This window comes from Pleurodeles waltl, chromosome 4_2 (genome assembly GCF_031143425.1).
Source record: "Pleurodeles waltl isolate 20211129_DDA chromosome 4_2, aPleWal1.hap1.20221129, whole genome shotgun sequence".
NCBI classification, from domain to species: domain Eukaryota; kingdom Metazoa; phylum Chordata; class Amphibia; order Caudata; family Salamandridae; genus Pleurodeles; species Pleurodeles waltl.
The window spans coordinates 365,831,691-365,847,710 of record NC_090443.1 but is presented as its reverse complement, the minus strand read 5'-3'; the positions used below and the strand labels follow the sequence as shown (position 1 = coordinate 365,847,710).

Genomic DNA, 16,020 nt, shown 5'->3' with positions numbered 1-16,020 from the left:
GGTGCGCATAAATTGTTATTTTCCTTTTTGAGAAATGATAAGGGGTGCACGGAGAAAACGCATAAGTGATGTTTTTATTTTAAACATTCAGGGAGAAAAATAATACAAAAAGCACTTTTGAAATCCTATCTTACATTTTTATCAATGGCCCATTCATTTTCACTACAGACAATAACAGTGTGTTCATTTCTAATAGTTTTAGATTTACTTGACAAAAACAGGACTTTATTACATTGATTTATAGGAAGAGATAATTCCATAAAAGCTTTGTGCATTGCATTTAACAGACAACCAGCAATACCTGAACTCTAGAAGAGCGGATGAAAGCTGAACTTTTCAATTCATGGTTTTCTTTTCTTTTTTAAAGAAGTAGGAGAGTTGCAGAAACATCCTGGAAAATACGTTAGCTGTAAACTGTGCAAAGAATTACAAATTGAAGTGTATTTTCAGAAATCTTATCAGGAAGGTGGTGCATTCAGCTACGCAGCTTCTGAGGAAGGTGAATTTGATGAACGAATCCGTCTAAGGTCCTCCTGCTGATGTGCCCTCAATGATGGCCTCTTGTGCTTCCTCAATGCAAGAGTCAAAAGTCCTAATTGTGCTCGTCTGCAGACCGCTACAGTCTAAAAGTCCTTATATGTTGTGGGAGGTCATGCGTGCCCTTGTTTGTCTTTGTAATAGTATGCTCAGTGCATCATTCTGCAACATTTGCTTTAGGTGCCGTAAATAAATTGGATTCCTTGTGAATAGCCAGAGGGAGTCGATTCCAATGAGTAGCATTGACTACACGGTATTCTGTATCCCTAATTCTAACTTGTTTGGCCTTAAAAACCTGTGGTAAAAACAGACGATTAGAACTTGGAGAACACTGCGGACGGTGCCACTTAAATGGTGGAGTTAATGGGATTTCCCTTGGAATGGTCAGCGCTTTATGTGCTAAGCACGTGGACTTATATAAGGTCCACTGCCAACATAACTTAGCTAAGGCCGGAGTAATATGATTGCACATAGATGAGCTCAGTAGCATCTGAGCTGCAGTATTCGGAACCACCTCGAGTCTATGTAAGGAACCATAAGGTAACTTCAAATGAACAGAATTACAGTAATCAAACACCTGACGGTATACAAGCATTCATGATCAGAATCTTGAGTGAAACGAGAAAAAGATGGAGAAGACTCTTCAACACACAGACATGGTAAAAACACAACATGATAAATACGCTGATCTGCTGTGTCAAGCTCAGCTCTAAAGTAACCCACTGATTTTTCACGCAGGAGAAAGGTTTAGGCGTATCACCCTATGAGTGTGACCTGAAAGGGTATCACCATAAAGGCTTACTCAATACTCCAGTCCCAGTCTGTAAGCCAGCTTCACCTCCTGTGGTGAGAATGTGTATGTGTGGTAGTGTGCTCACTACTTCAGCCTATACTTATTGTGATGACCATATGTGGAAGTGCCATTCTGAATGTGAAAAAAGCTGTCATTGCTGGATCGAACATAGTGCGCTCCTCACTTACCTGGGAAACTATTAACACCAAGTCTTTTCTTAAACTCCAGACTGTCCCCAGGGTACAGTTGCTGCTCTCTCTTCACTCTCAGTGAAAACACACTGGTGGCAATGAGAGGACCTATTCATAAAATAAAACATAAATACATAAATCTATTTTAGGTCAATTTTCAATATTAAAGACTATTAACTCCACAAGCCATGCTCAGACAGGGCTTAGATGCACCTCACAGGCACAAATCGGCATGGTAACCCCCAATAAAATCAGAAAGGTGGATAGTAATAACAACCAATACATTCTGCACAATTTGGTGTCGGATTTTATTAGGTGCAATAACTATTACATCCAACAAGGGCCACTCGTATTGAGGCCCTGGGTGAGGATTGTTACATAGTGAGACCAGCTTCACTCGGTAATTAAAGTCAAGGGTAGGGGCGCTCTTTAAGGCTGACTACCCTCCTTCTGTGATAATCCCTTCACCCTACCCCTGGCCTCTTTCCTTCGCTCAGAGAAGACAAAATGCATTGTTCTTATAAACTCTCAAAGTTAGATCAATCTTTTGATTTTTTTATATTTCATTCACCTAGAGTCCTGCAAACGATTGCGTTGTACACGAAGCGGTAGAGCAGACTTTCAAGGAATTAGGCAGAGTTTACACTGTCTTTTGGGTACGTTTGTGCTATAGACTTACTATATACATAAATACATACAGGAATCAGTGGATGCTTTTTTCTCCAGGGAAGGATTGCCTCTGCCACACCAGACATTCGCTCTACTCAAGACAAAGGGAATGGGGAGAGATGAAGAACAGTGGCTATTGGTTTATGGTGGTCAAATAGGGCTTTAAAGGATGGCACTGCCTTTAGAATGTCACATCTACTTTCTCACCAACAATGCCCTCTATGACCATACGAGGCACATCTCACTCCATTGACTGGACATTTGAATCCACATGTACAAATTCAGCCACTTTAGGAAAGGAAAACAAAGGGGAAATAAATGATAAATCCAGCTGCTTGGGGGCATTTCACAACAAAGCTACCTTTATCAGTTGCTGCTACTACCCTAGATCAGAAAGTTGTTCTGAAAAAATGAATGAATCTGAGTGTATGTGTTTGTACCATCAGTGTCAGAAAATCGGGCTGAGTTTTGGCACTGGACAGGTGCATCATCTGGCTCAGAGTACTGTGTTACTTGTTTAAGTGTCAGTATCTAGTAAAACATTCCACTCGTGGCAGATACAATGGCTACATGATGACCTTGAGATTTCATTTAACCCATGGAAGGGTGCTACATGTATAGATATCGGCCTCCTGTAACACCTTCCAACAGCGAAAGTAACCCTGGATGAATTCTGGCCGCAAGTATGAATGATCCGCATGGTGGGGTACAGTATGTTTACCTGCCTCTATGCTCTTACAAGGAAGTCAAGTGATCTGCATCAATGCTTCTCAAAGGTGGTGGGGATTTTAAATATAGGGTTGGTAATCTATTAATCCTGTCCTTGGCTCTTCAGATCGATGCACTGTCCAAATCTATGCTTCTCCAGCTCTCAAATGCATTCAACCATTACTCACAGATATATAAAACAGCTGACCAGCTGCTGCACTCATCTCTTCAAGGCTGCATTATTGTGAGGGTTTAGGTCTCTGGCTACTAAAATAAATCCTCAGATGCATACCAGCTGCTCAGCTGGTCACAGAGGCAATAGATCTTATCAATCCTGTTTCATCAACATTGGTTACTGGTGGAACCGAGGATTCATTTAGAGGGGCAGTATTTAAACCACTTAGGCCCTCATTATGAGCGGACTGTACAATTCCAGTTCGTGCAGCAAAGCCAATTGGTCTCGCTTATGAGAGGTATTGTCTTTGGAAATGTTTTGTAGCCATGCTGTTCAACAGCACTGTTGCTTTGCAGATTGGCTAAAACTAATTTTAAAAAGTGCTAGGCCACAGCCAGGGATAGTGTTTTTTTTTTAAAGCACGCTAGGGCTGGATTCATCATAGTCCTTCTTTAGGTCACATCCTACCGGACAGTGTAGTTGTCTGGCTTGCTAAAGACATCTTGGGAACATTCAGAGAGCTGACCTAGGAATGCATTCTGCACTCCACGTTTTCTTGCATTCCATTTGCTGGCTTTATTTGTTTTAGGCTGTGGAGCTTGAGTTTGTACCTTCCATTGCCAAAACCTTAGTTACAGCATCTTTCTGAGAGCTCCCTTTCTGTAAACAGGCCTGTAAATCTTGTACTTATCAAATTTTCTGTGCATTCCACAACCGAGGTCAAATGTAAAGCGCTGACTTGTGAGTGCACTTGTTTTATTTCTCTGGCTTCAAAGTGCGATGATTTATGTTACAAACCTGCTGGATATTGGAGGTAGGAAAGAGGGTATTTTTTCTAGCACACAACAACATTTAAAAGAACTGAAGTATTTCAAAATATATAAAAATTAGCAAAACAATGAAGCACATTTTTGACATTTCCAACGTGTGTTCGAATCAAATACTTTAATATGATCACAACAAATCATTACACTAGGTGAAGCAATTTCAACACATTTTCGCCTGTGCACTGTATAGTTTTATTAGTAAAACTGTATGTCTGTGCAAATGTAACGGTCATTTCAATTGAAAACGTATTGTCTGTTATTCAGTGTGCTACCACACCATGAAAACTCCACTCTACACCACCCCACTCTGCACCACTTCTCACTACTGCTTTCAACTCTGCACCACTCAACTTTACTCCACTTTACCACAATCTGCACCATCCTCTCTAAATTAGTGCACTCTACGCCACTTCACGATATGCCTATCTACTCTACCCTTTACCACTCTATTCTACGTCAATGCACTCTTTGCCACTCTAATCTACACCCCTGCACCGTTTACCACTGAAGTCTACACTACTTCAGTCTAGGCCACTCTAATCTATTCTACTCTGCTCAACTCTACTCTATGCCAATATACTCAGTGCCACTCTGGAACACTGCACTCCAAGCCACTGCACTCTGTGCTAATACTATCCTAATACACTCTATGCCAATGCTTTACTCTGTAACACTCAACTTTACGCCCCTGTACTCTACGCCAACCCACTGTAGGCCACTCTAGTCTACTCTGCACCACTGCACTCTATGCTGCTGCACTCTACACTATGGCCCTCATTACAACCCTGGCAGACGCCGGTAATTTGGGGAAAGGTACTGCCAACAGGCTGGTGGTACCTTTTCCCAAATTATGACATTGGCGGTTTGGCTGAAGCCAAACCGCCAATGTAAAACTCCGTCCGGCAGGGTGGTAACGGCCGCTGGGCTGGAGACTTCGGTCTCCAGCCAGGTGGCTGTCACAATCCCACCCTCGGGATTATGACCCCGCCTACCGCCATGGTTTTCGTGGCAAGCGTACCGCCACGAAAACCATGGCGGCAGGCACTATCAGTGCCAGGGAATTCCTTCCCTGACACTGATAGGGGTGTCTGCCGCCCCCTCCCCAGAGTCCTCCCCCACCCTCTCCCTCCCTCTCCTGCCCCCGCACACTTACACATCCACACGTGCACACATACACACTCATACACACACGCATACCCACATCCACCCATGCATGCACACATACATACCCACACACCAAAACACACACCAACATACACTGTCGCACACATGCATTCACAACACACAACATACACGTACACTCGCATTCAGTCATTCACGCAAGCATTCAACGCGACTCACACCCGCATTCATGCATACAAAAACAGACACACACAACACCCCCACACATGCACACAACACCTCCCACCCCCCTCTCCTGTCGGAGAACCTGACTTACCTGCTTGCAGGGGGTCCTCCGGCAGGTGACGGGACACAGCGATGCTGCCAGAAGCAACGTCCGCCAGAAAAACACTGCCAGGCCGTATCATGGCTCATGATACGGTTGGCGGTGTTTTGCTGGCATGGCTGGTTATCTCCAGCCCGGAGGCTGCTACCGCTATGGCAGTCGGAGTGGTACATTCATAATGTGGTAAGTACCGCCAGCCTGTTGGAGGTACTACCGCCACATTATCTCCGATCGCCGGGGTCATAATGACCCCCTAAATCACTTCTCGCCTTTCCATTTAGAGCCTCTAAGTAGCAGCAGTATTGGAACAGTTAAAAAAGATTACCTGGTAGCTGTACAAGATCCTCTCTGTAGGAAACAAAAAACTACCCCTGAGCTTATGGATGTGATCTATATAAATTAATTTGTATCTACTCGTTAATAGGTCACCAAAGATATAGGCGAGGCGATCAGGCTGAATGGGGTGCTGGGGCATGCATATGTGCCAAAGGGGTACTAATAAGCACACTGAATTTAGGGATCTTAGAATTCTCCCCTCCCAGATGTATCAGTGTTTGCTGGTAAATGGGTTATCGCAGTTAATGAGGTTGAAGTGATGCTGGAGTGTGCAACTGCGCAATGCAGAGCGATGTTAATAAATGCACTGAAGAAATTGACTTTCTGTGACAAGCAGTTAAAAAATTCTTCCAATTATTAAACAGAATTTCAGCTGGGTTATAGGCCAGGCTAGATCATTTGGGCAAGTTAAAAAGTTCTACTCTAGCTGATCAATGGTTCAAAGAGACTAAGAAGTGAAATTAACCCACAAAAAAAGCACAAGAAATGAAAAAAAATAAACATAAGTAGTAACACTATTGGACCAAGGCACAACCACAAACATAAAAGGTCTGAAGGAATGTTCATTTCAGTCAAGGAAATGAATAACAAAATCTTCAAGATATGGAGAGTCCCCAAACAGATCACCACTGGATAATGCAGCATGGATTAGCAAATTTTGCAGTACACAAAATATAAATGTTACGGCTCATAACTGTGGCTTTTTTTTGCATTTTTGCAGCTCTCTACCTGCCTCTGCCCTCATTCCTTCAAAAACGAGTAATTCCTGCATTTTCTACTACTCCCACCTCAAAAAACAGATTGATACCATCCAAATATGTGTAACTGCAACAACTTTGACAGCCCCATGAGGAGAATGGTAACACAACTGACCCAGACTGATCACGTAAGCATGACGTCTCACTCCCAACTCCCCTTCATTTGGGGCGTCACTTCATTTAGCCCATGAACTCCATTGAGCCTGCTATATGTTATTTGAACTGCATGCCTAAATAGCACTATGAATCAAGTATTACACCATAAAGCTGGAAATTATCCTGAATGTATTAATATTATTACACACACAGCTAAATTAATATGTAGACCTAATTGCTCTGAAGGTATTAGAATCTTTGCATTTTTTATTTTCTGTGTGTTTGCGATTTGAAATTATAATACTATACCATGATTTGTATTTTGATCATACTGAGGTAATTCCTCCAAGTATTTCACTGTACTATTTTGCAATTAATGTACACTATTCCTGCAATGTTCCATCTTCATACAACCCTTACAATGAATAAAGAATATTTAACAGCCCGCAGTGCAATGCACCTCTACTATGTCTTCCAGGGCTGGCAAGACATAGACGAGGGGATGTGCAGCAGCACTAGCAGAAATAATTTACAGCACTCACAGGGCAGTGAAGGATTTGTGTCACAGGTGTGCAACATATGTTGAGCTGCAACACATGTTGGCTCAGGCAGCAGGAGTATTCTTCAGGGTGTTCTGGGGGCCTCATGGGCAGCAAACAAAAGAGAAAATGAACACCTCTCTTTCGTTAGGCCCAGCAGTGAAGTTAGAGCTAATAAACGGAAGGGGGAAGGGATCAATAAACGTCACAGTTGCTTTGGGAAGGCACAAATTCATTAAATGCTAATACAATGGAAAAGTTAAATACTAACATTTGGGGAAGGGCTGAAGAATGGATGGAAATCCAAGTGTGAAAATAATAGTGCCAGTTGTCCTTCCCAGCTCACGAGTGGGCACAAGAACACGCCACACATCGAGCTCGTACCTAATATCTTTATTCATAAGCACACAAAGTTCAAAACTAAACTTCTCATAACCATTAATAACCACACCTTAACACCTCCCAACTGATTACGCAATTTGTTCACTGAGTCTGCCCAGGACGCAAGGTCCTAGTGCTCACAGTCCCAAGACACTACATCTCCCCCCTTCTTAAATAAAAAGGTATAAATAATAGCAGCATTATATTTCTTCAATCGTCGAGGTGCTCGCACAGTACGGCCAGCCCGCGTGATAAGAGGCAGTTGGACTGTACTTGCAGTGGACACCGAGGGTACAGGGTCTAACGTCTGATCTGGGCTTTCAGGTGGAGCAACCTCATCTTGGGCTACAGGGACCGAATATCGCGAGACCGATGTCTAAATGTGACGAGTCCCTTGAGATAGATTTGCAGGGACCCTGTGCTGTTATCATGGGTCCCCTGCACATCACAACTTTCAGAAGCTCAACATCAAAAGGGATCGGTCTTTCGCTTCGGTTTTGCTTAATGAGAACCCGGTCACCTTCATTGAAACAATGGGCCCTCTGAGTTGATCAGCATGTCTTAATTTGATGTTTTTGAGCAGCTCAATAGCGCAAACCTCTTCATCACACTGACTTTGTTCAGTGGTCCCCTGGGCTAGTTTGGTTCTTATAGCTCTCCCGAACATGAAGGTGGCAGGACTCTCACCAGTGGTAAAGTGAGAAGTCAAACGATAGGCATGGAGGGCTTGACATAATGCTTGACTGAGCTCAATTCCTTCCATTGATGCACATTGCATTACTCGTTTCATGACACCGTTAGCCTGAGGCCACAAGGGTGTACTTTTCTGGTGCTTGATATTGAATCTGGTCAGAAACTCCTTGTTATTGAATGGTGGACCATTGTCTGACTTGAGAGTGTCCGGTTTGCCCCACACTGCCAATATGCCATCCAGCCGCTCAATGACTTTGTCATGAGTTGCTGAAGACATGGATATACCACCAGCCGTATTACGAGTTCCATAGGATATAATGGACTCATAATACGGCTGGTGGTATATCCGTCACTTTACCGTCACTTTTGGGACGGATTAACACCTCCTCCAAAGTTGTAATAACCCCCAATGTTTGGCTGGCATATGTCACAATGTGTCTCTCAACATCTGGATGTTCACTGTGCAGGGCAAGGATTGCCCCAACCTCACTGGGCTCGCATCAACAGTAATTACAGTGTGCAATTTAAGATCAATACAGGCCATCTCAGATGCATTTTCAATTGCATGCTTTATGTTTTTTTAAGCTTTGGTCACAGTCAAAGGACCAACGGAACTGAGCATTTTGTTTGGTCAGTTCTCGCAATGAGTCATCCCCCCATCGGAAAATACATGCCCAAAGAACTTGAGTTTGGTTTGTGAAATTCACACTTCTCTGCATTTAACAAGAGACCTCCATTTGTGAGTAATTGACACACTTTTTTAAGAGCCTTATTATGCTCCTTCCCTATCATTCCAAATACCAGTGTATCATTACTGTAATTTAAAGCATGCTTAACAGGCTGAACTATTCTATGTATAAAATCTTGGGATATTTCTGCAGCAGACTGTAATATCTTGTGAGTTAGCGATGACGGGGCCCTTTTTGTTCCTGATGGACTCCGTAGAACTATGACATAAGTGTTCAGGAGTGGTGAATAGATTTCATGTGTAGAATGTTGAGTTTGCAGTTACATGCAGAGCAATAAAGACAGGTGAGGCCAAGCTCCATGGTCAATTCATATACATGTACCAAGGCTGGGAGGACGCTACAACTGGTGACAAGATAGGGGATAGAGAGTTTGCCATAGTCCACCAAATTGCTTGTGCATGCCACATGTGCCACAAGAGCCTCAGTCAAAATGAAGATCAACGTTTGATGTATGTGGAGTTAAAGCACCACACCAGCTAGTGTGAAGATAACAAAAGCTTCACTGAGACTTTTACTCATCATTGGCCAGAAACTTGCTAGTAAGGCTGTAAAAGAGATAATGCGCCACTGCGCAATATTGAGCTGTAAGTCAGACAGTACGCCAACGCTAGAGGCAGAAGAAAACAAATACAAGGCAAAGAGGTGAAAAAGCTAAAGAACCTGTTCAAGAAACAAAACCTCTTCTCACCTCTAAAGAAGAAGACAGCGTCTCCCAGCCAGACAGTGGAGTCGACGACCCAGGTAGTAGCACACAGCTATTGCTCGACGAAAGTGCCAGTACAAGTGGGCAGCAGAGGCTGCCGGAGCAAGCTCCGCTCTCAACAGCAGAAAGTTCCACAGGTTGCCATGCTACCGCATTCCTAAAGCAACCACCTCCTTTTGATACTGCCAAAAAGCAAAATATTGGTGACAGATGGACTGCCTGTATAGAAATGTTTGATGATTTAATCAATGCACTGGAAGAAACAGATAACAAAAAAGACTGTCAAATACCTCAAAAACTTGCCAGGGAAGGAGTAAAAGTGGAAATAAAGAAACTGCTGGAAAGCCACATACCCTCAAATCAAAGAAGCGTTAAATCCCAAGTTCAATCCAGTGCTGAATGCTGATTACAAAACATATATATTCAGTCAGGAACAGAAAGCTGGTGAAATAATCATCAAATGTACAGGGAGTGCAGAATTATTAGGCAAATTAGTATTTTGACCACATCATCCTCTTTATGCATGTTGTCTTACTCCAAGCTGTATAGACTTGAAAGCCTACTACCAATTAAGCATATTAGGTGATGTGCATCTCTGTAATGAGAAGGGGTGTGGTCTAATGACATCAACACCCTATATCAGGTGTGCATAATTATTAGGCAACTTCCTTTCCTTTGGCAAAATGGGTCAAAAGAAGGACTTGACAGGCTCAGAAAAGTCAAAAATAGTGAGATATCTTGCAGAGGGATGCAGCACTCTTAAAATTGCAAAGCTTCTGAAGCGTGATCATCGAACAATCAAGCGTTTCATTCAAAATAGTCAACAGGGTCGCAAGAAGCGTGTGGAAAAACCGAACTGAGAAAAGTCAAGCGTGCAGCTGCCACGATGCCACTTGCCACCAGTTTGGCCATATTTCAGAGCTGCAACATCACTGGAGTGCCCAAAAGCACAAGGTGTGCAATACTCAGAGACATGGCCAAGGTAAGAAAGGCTGAAAGACGACCACCACTGAACAAGACACACAAGCTGAAACGTCAAGACTGGGCCAAGAAATATCTCAAGACTGATTTTTCTAAGGTTTTATGGACTGATGAAATGAGAGTGAGTCTTGATGGGCCAGATGGATGGGCCCGTGGCTGGATTGGTAAAGGGCAGAGAGCTCCAGTCCGACTCAGACGCCAGCAAGGTGGAGGTGGAGTACTGGTTTGGGCTGGTATCATCAAAGATGAGCTTGTGGGGCCTTTTCGGGTTAAGGATGGAGTCAAGCTCAACTCCCAGTCCTACTGCCAGTTCCTGGAAGACACCTTCTTTAAGCAGTGGTACAGGAAGAAGTCTGCATCCTTCAAGAAAAACATGATTTTCATGCAGGACAATGCTCCATCACACGCGTCCAAGTACTCCACTGCGTGGCTGGCAAGAAAGGGTATAAAAGAAGGAAATCTAATGACATGGCCTCCTTGTTCACCTGATCTGAACCCCATTGAGAACCTGTGGTCCATCATCAAATGTGAGATTTACAAGGAGGGAAAACAGTACACCTCTCTGAACAGTGTCTGGGAGGCTGTGGTTGCTGCTGCACGCAATTTCGATGGTGAACAGATCAAAACACTGACAGAATCCATGGATGGCAGGCTTTTGAGTGTCCTTGCAAAGAAAGGTGGCTATATTGGTCACTGATTTTTTTGTTGTTTTGTTTTTGAATGTCAGAAATGTATATTTGTGAATGTTGAGATGTTATATTGGTTTCACTGGTAATAATAAATAATTGAAATGGGTATATATTTTTTTTTGTTAAGTTGCCTAATAATTATGCACAGTAATAGTCACCTGCACACACAGATATCCCCCTAACATAGCTAAAACTAAAAACAAACTAAAAACGACTTCCAAAAATATTCAGCTTTGATATTAATGAGTTTTTTGGGTTCATTGAGAACATGGTTGTTGTTCAATAATAAAATTAATCCTCAAAAATACAACTTGCCTAATAATTCTGCACTCCCTGTATTGAGAGGCTTGATACGCTCATCAAACATTGTAGGTTCAATTAATTCAATTATGAAGAAGCCATACTTCTCAGAGTTATCAACGCAAGTCTGTCAGATTCATTCACATGGCAAATGCTGAGAGAAACCCTTAGTCTGGAGCGAGTTCTCATTGATGCCAGAGCTGAGGTATGTACTGATCAACAAGCTGCTGACATGGATGCTGGAGGTGCCCAGAATGAGTCAGTCATGAACATCAAAAGTAAGCAGAAACACAAAATTGAAAGACACAAAGCGATGTCTCAAAAGAAAAAGAAAATGTGTTTCAGATGTGGATTTTTGTTTCTACAAGAAGATAGTTGTCTTGGGATTGGACAATTATGCAAAGACTGTGGGAAGGAGAACCATTTAGTAATGGTTTGCAAGGAGAAGGAAAAGCTAAATGCATGACAACGATAAAAACAAAATGGATGCCCGGACGTTCCAGAACCAAACTCCTAGGCACGCTCACAAGGCCAAGTGGAAACATTAGCTGAGGCAAATCAGCACTAAACAAAGCTGATTGTCATCTAAATCTTTGCCCAAGAGTTTTTCAGTTTCATTGTCAAGTGACAGTGAAGAAAGGAGACGGATTTGCAAAGCCGATGTTTACGTCAGAAAAATGTGCGCCTGTCGGACTGGCCATTTGCAATGAAGAATTTGAGTCAAATAAACGTTGACAAGTAAAATCATAAAAGTAATTCAAATATTGTCCAACAATAACACTAAAGGCTGAAAATGACAGTAAAGGCTCCTCGATATATTATATTACTATGGACAGTAGTGTGTCGATAAACAATATGCCTGAGGAGAAATAGAGTTAACTGTCTCCATCGGCCTGTCTCACACGTTTGGCGACTAAAGTGTATACATGAGCTGCATCAATGCCATTAAAGAGTCAAGGTTCATTCATACCAACCATGAGACACAAAAAGGCAAAGGAACTAGCACCCATTTACATACTTCAAGGTACTGCGTCAAGTGCCCGCTTACTCAGTGTCAATACTGCTGCTGATATGGGACTGATATCTATGAACTACAACCTGAACGCTCATCACAAAATAGTAAGTCAGTTGCCATCGTTGCTTCATGGATTAGGAAAACTTAAGACTATGACATTGAAACTGTATATCAATGAGAATGTTTGTCCTGTTGCTCAAAGACAGAGGAATTGCATTTCATTTACAAGAAGTTGTTGAGAAAGAGCTTGAGACATTATTAAAGCATGATATCATTGGGCAATCTACTGGTCCAATTCTGAGGGTTTCGCCCATAGTGGTAGTGCCCCAAAAGGACAGTCAAGGAGCTGTACGCATCTGTGTTGATATGCATCAAGCCAACAAGACAATTGAAAGAGAACACCTTCCAGTCTGCACATTGCCGACATGATAGTGCAACTAAATAGTACCAAAGCCTTCTCTCGCCGTGATCTGAAAAAAGGATATTATCAATTGGAACTCTAAGAAAATTGCAGATACATTACCACCTTTTCTACCCACATTGGTTTGTTCAGATATAAACATTTACATTTCGGTGTGTCATCAGCTGCAGAACCTTTTCAAGATGTCATTCGACGTATCATACAACCTGTCATGAATGCTTTCAATAACAGTGATGACATTGGTTTTCGGAGCATGATAAAGCTCTTACACAAGTGTGTTGTTTAGTTGCTGATGCAGGTTTAACCTTGAATACTGAGAAACATGAGTTTCACAAAATGAAACTCAAATAATTATTTGGCCATATCGTTTCTGCTGGGGTTATGACACTGGATCCAGCTAAAGTACTAGCGTGTCAGCTACCAATCCCTCACAAGATGTTACTATGTTACTATGATTCCTTGGTATGACCAGTTATTGTTCCCGGTACATACATGTCTTAGCCATAGTAAGTGCTCTCTTAAGAGACTTAACAAAAAGAAATGCTTTATTTTACACGGCACACAAATGTGAACAAAGTTTTAAGAAAATCAAGCATTCAACTGAGAACGCCACTGAAATGGCATACTTTGATCCGAAGCTTCATACAGAGGTTGTTGTTGACGCACGCCGGGTTTGGTTAGGTGCGCTCCTTGCCCAACACAATGGGCACCCAAATTCTCAATGGCATATTGTGAGATAAGCAAGCAGTAGTTTCTCATAAGCTGAATGTGCCAATAAACATCCTAACAAAGAATGTTTCGCAGTGGTGAGGACGTGTAAACATTTCCATGTGTTCTTATATGGAACACCTTTCACTCTTGTAACTGATCATCAAGCATTACTGGCAATTCGAAAGCCAAGAAGCCTCTTAGAATTGAACGTTGGGGTTTGCAACTACAGGAATATGGCTACAGTATTGTGCACCAACCAGGGAAAGCTCAAAACCTTGCTGACTACTTTTCATTAGTGCAAGTACAGTGTCATGGTACTCCTTCCAAAGTGGCTGAAGCTTACTTAACCTTCTTCATAAAGTCCAATACCCCTATCGATATTTCTTTGGAACAAATTATTACTGCAACGAGCAAAGATAGCGACATGCTGATACTATTGCGTAGGCTCTCACTATTCTAATGAGACTACTGGATTTGGACGGCAGAATCACTTGCGCTGTGGGGGACTGAGGCTGAACCCACTACAGGGTGACACCTGTCGGCCTAATCCGGGTTTTGCTCCGGCTAACTAGCAGTGCCTCATCTCCACCCAAGGACAGGGATGATTGGGCAGCCGAGCGCATGACACAATTGACTCCTCAGGGAAATCATAGTCACTCAGATCGCATCCGTTGCTCTCACTTACATTAGTCTCACATTACAAGGACAATCAGAGGCAGTATATGTTTCAATAAGGTTTTAATGAAGCAACTGCATCTTAGATAATAAAGCATGTACTGCAATAACCAGGACGATAAAGCAGGACAGGATTAGAATTGTGACAAGGAGAGTAAAGCATAAAAAATAACGCTACCATATTGTCACTAGAATCATTAAAATAATTCCTACCTAGGCTATGTTACAGCACAGCATGTTAAGCTCTAATTCTTCCCTTCAGGTTTCCCTGAGAAGACATCATCCCTCATACCTGAGCAAGAGGCCTGTAGTCTATATAAGCAGCTGTAGAGAAGCGTTTCAGCAATCAGCATACAGTTGTGATCATCTGACTGGAATCTCCCTCTAACATGTATGGGACCAAGAAGTGTTTTTATAATAAAACAGCTGATGTTCTGAGAAAATGTCCGTACGTAAGGATGTGTATGTTTCTATGAACACTGAAGACAAAGCGTTATCACGTTTACCAGCAACCTATCTTACTGCAGCCTTGAGAAAAGCACGGAGTGAAAGAAAAGTCTTGCTTTGGAACGCAGTGCTGACCTAGACAAAGAACAGCTAGATAGAGAGAAATAAAACAACCCGCAAATGTGGCTATTGTTAAACTAATAAACAAAGCTGAATACAATATATATCTAGGTTAAAGTGCACAGCGGAAGGCCTAGTTCGCTAAAATAACTTGTATGAAGCTATAACTAAAATGGCTACACAACACCCTCCCCTTGCCAGTTCAAAGGTGGTTCAAAGCCTACTTATATATAAAAAGCTACTAAAATTCTAACCTAAGGCATATATAAAAATGTCAATAATGACAAGTTAAAAGTCACTTAAGCATGTGTAAAAAGAACAATTTAAAATGGTAACTTGTGGCGTAAAAAAGGCCGTATTTCAAGAGTCAGAGTCATTTTGGAAGTTGTCAATCGAATCAGGGATAATTGAAGACAGGAAATTTTGTACTTCAGCAAAAGTAGGAAATTAATCGCCAAGGAAAACAAAGGGGCATTCATGTTCCAAAGCCAGAGCTCCAGCCAAGGCAGCAGCATTCCGTGGTGTACCCAACAATCAGATTAGAGCTGCATCCCCCACAAAGGGCAACTCATAAGCAGCTTCCCGTAGCAAACGCACCCTCAACGTCTGGTAATTAGCCCTCAGCGAGAACATCAGCAGATCAGGGTCCAATGAAAGCAAGCGCTGCATAGAAAGACAAACTTTCAGTGTATGTTCGAACGCGCACCAGAGGCACCAAACCATGGGCTGCACACAACGTAAAACCGGTCTGAATGACACAGACCAGTCACACTCTTAACTGCTCAAGGAGTGTTGCTCCAAAGTACTGCATCATGCGTTCATGACGCAGCTGCTCCGGTGGGAGCGCTTTCAGTTCTCCTTTTTGCAGCGGGACAGCCATTGCGCAGAAAAAGTAGCAATAGCAAGATGCCACCTATTATAGCCAAGTTACTGGAAAGCCTCCGAAGATACTGGAGAATACTGAGTGGAAGGCTGATGGTATTAAACCGAATGTAGAGAAGGTGTGACCGAAACCAGAACCAACAGCTTAAAGAAATGTGCGATTCCAGTAGAACTGGA

General features: G+C 42.5%; 1 protein-coding gene across 4 annotated transcripts in view; it reads right to left on the bottom strand.

Annotated features, from left to right (window-relative positions):
* Positions 1–16,020, bottom strand: part of LOC138292724 (zinc finger protein 501-like) — a 109,674-nt gene that overhangs the window by 73,698 nt on the left and 19,956 nt on the right. For all 4 annotated transcript variants that reach the window (XM_069231460.1, XM_069231462.1, XM_069231461.1 and 1 more), the window contains exon 3: positions 1,519–1,629. In XM_069231460.1, the coding sequence (XP_069087561.1) occupies positions 1,519–1,629 (111 nt within the window). The remainder of the gene's footprint in view (positions 1–1,518; positions 1,630–16,020) is intronic.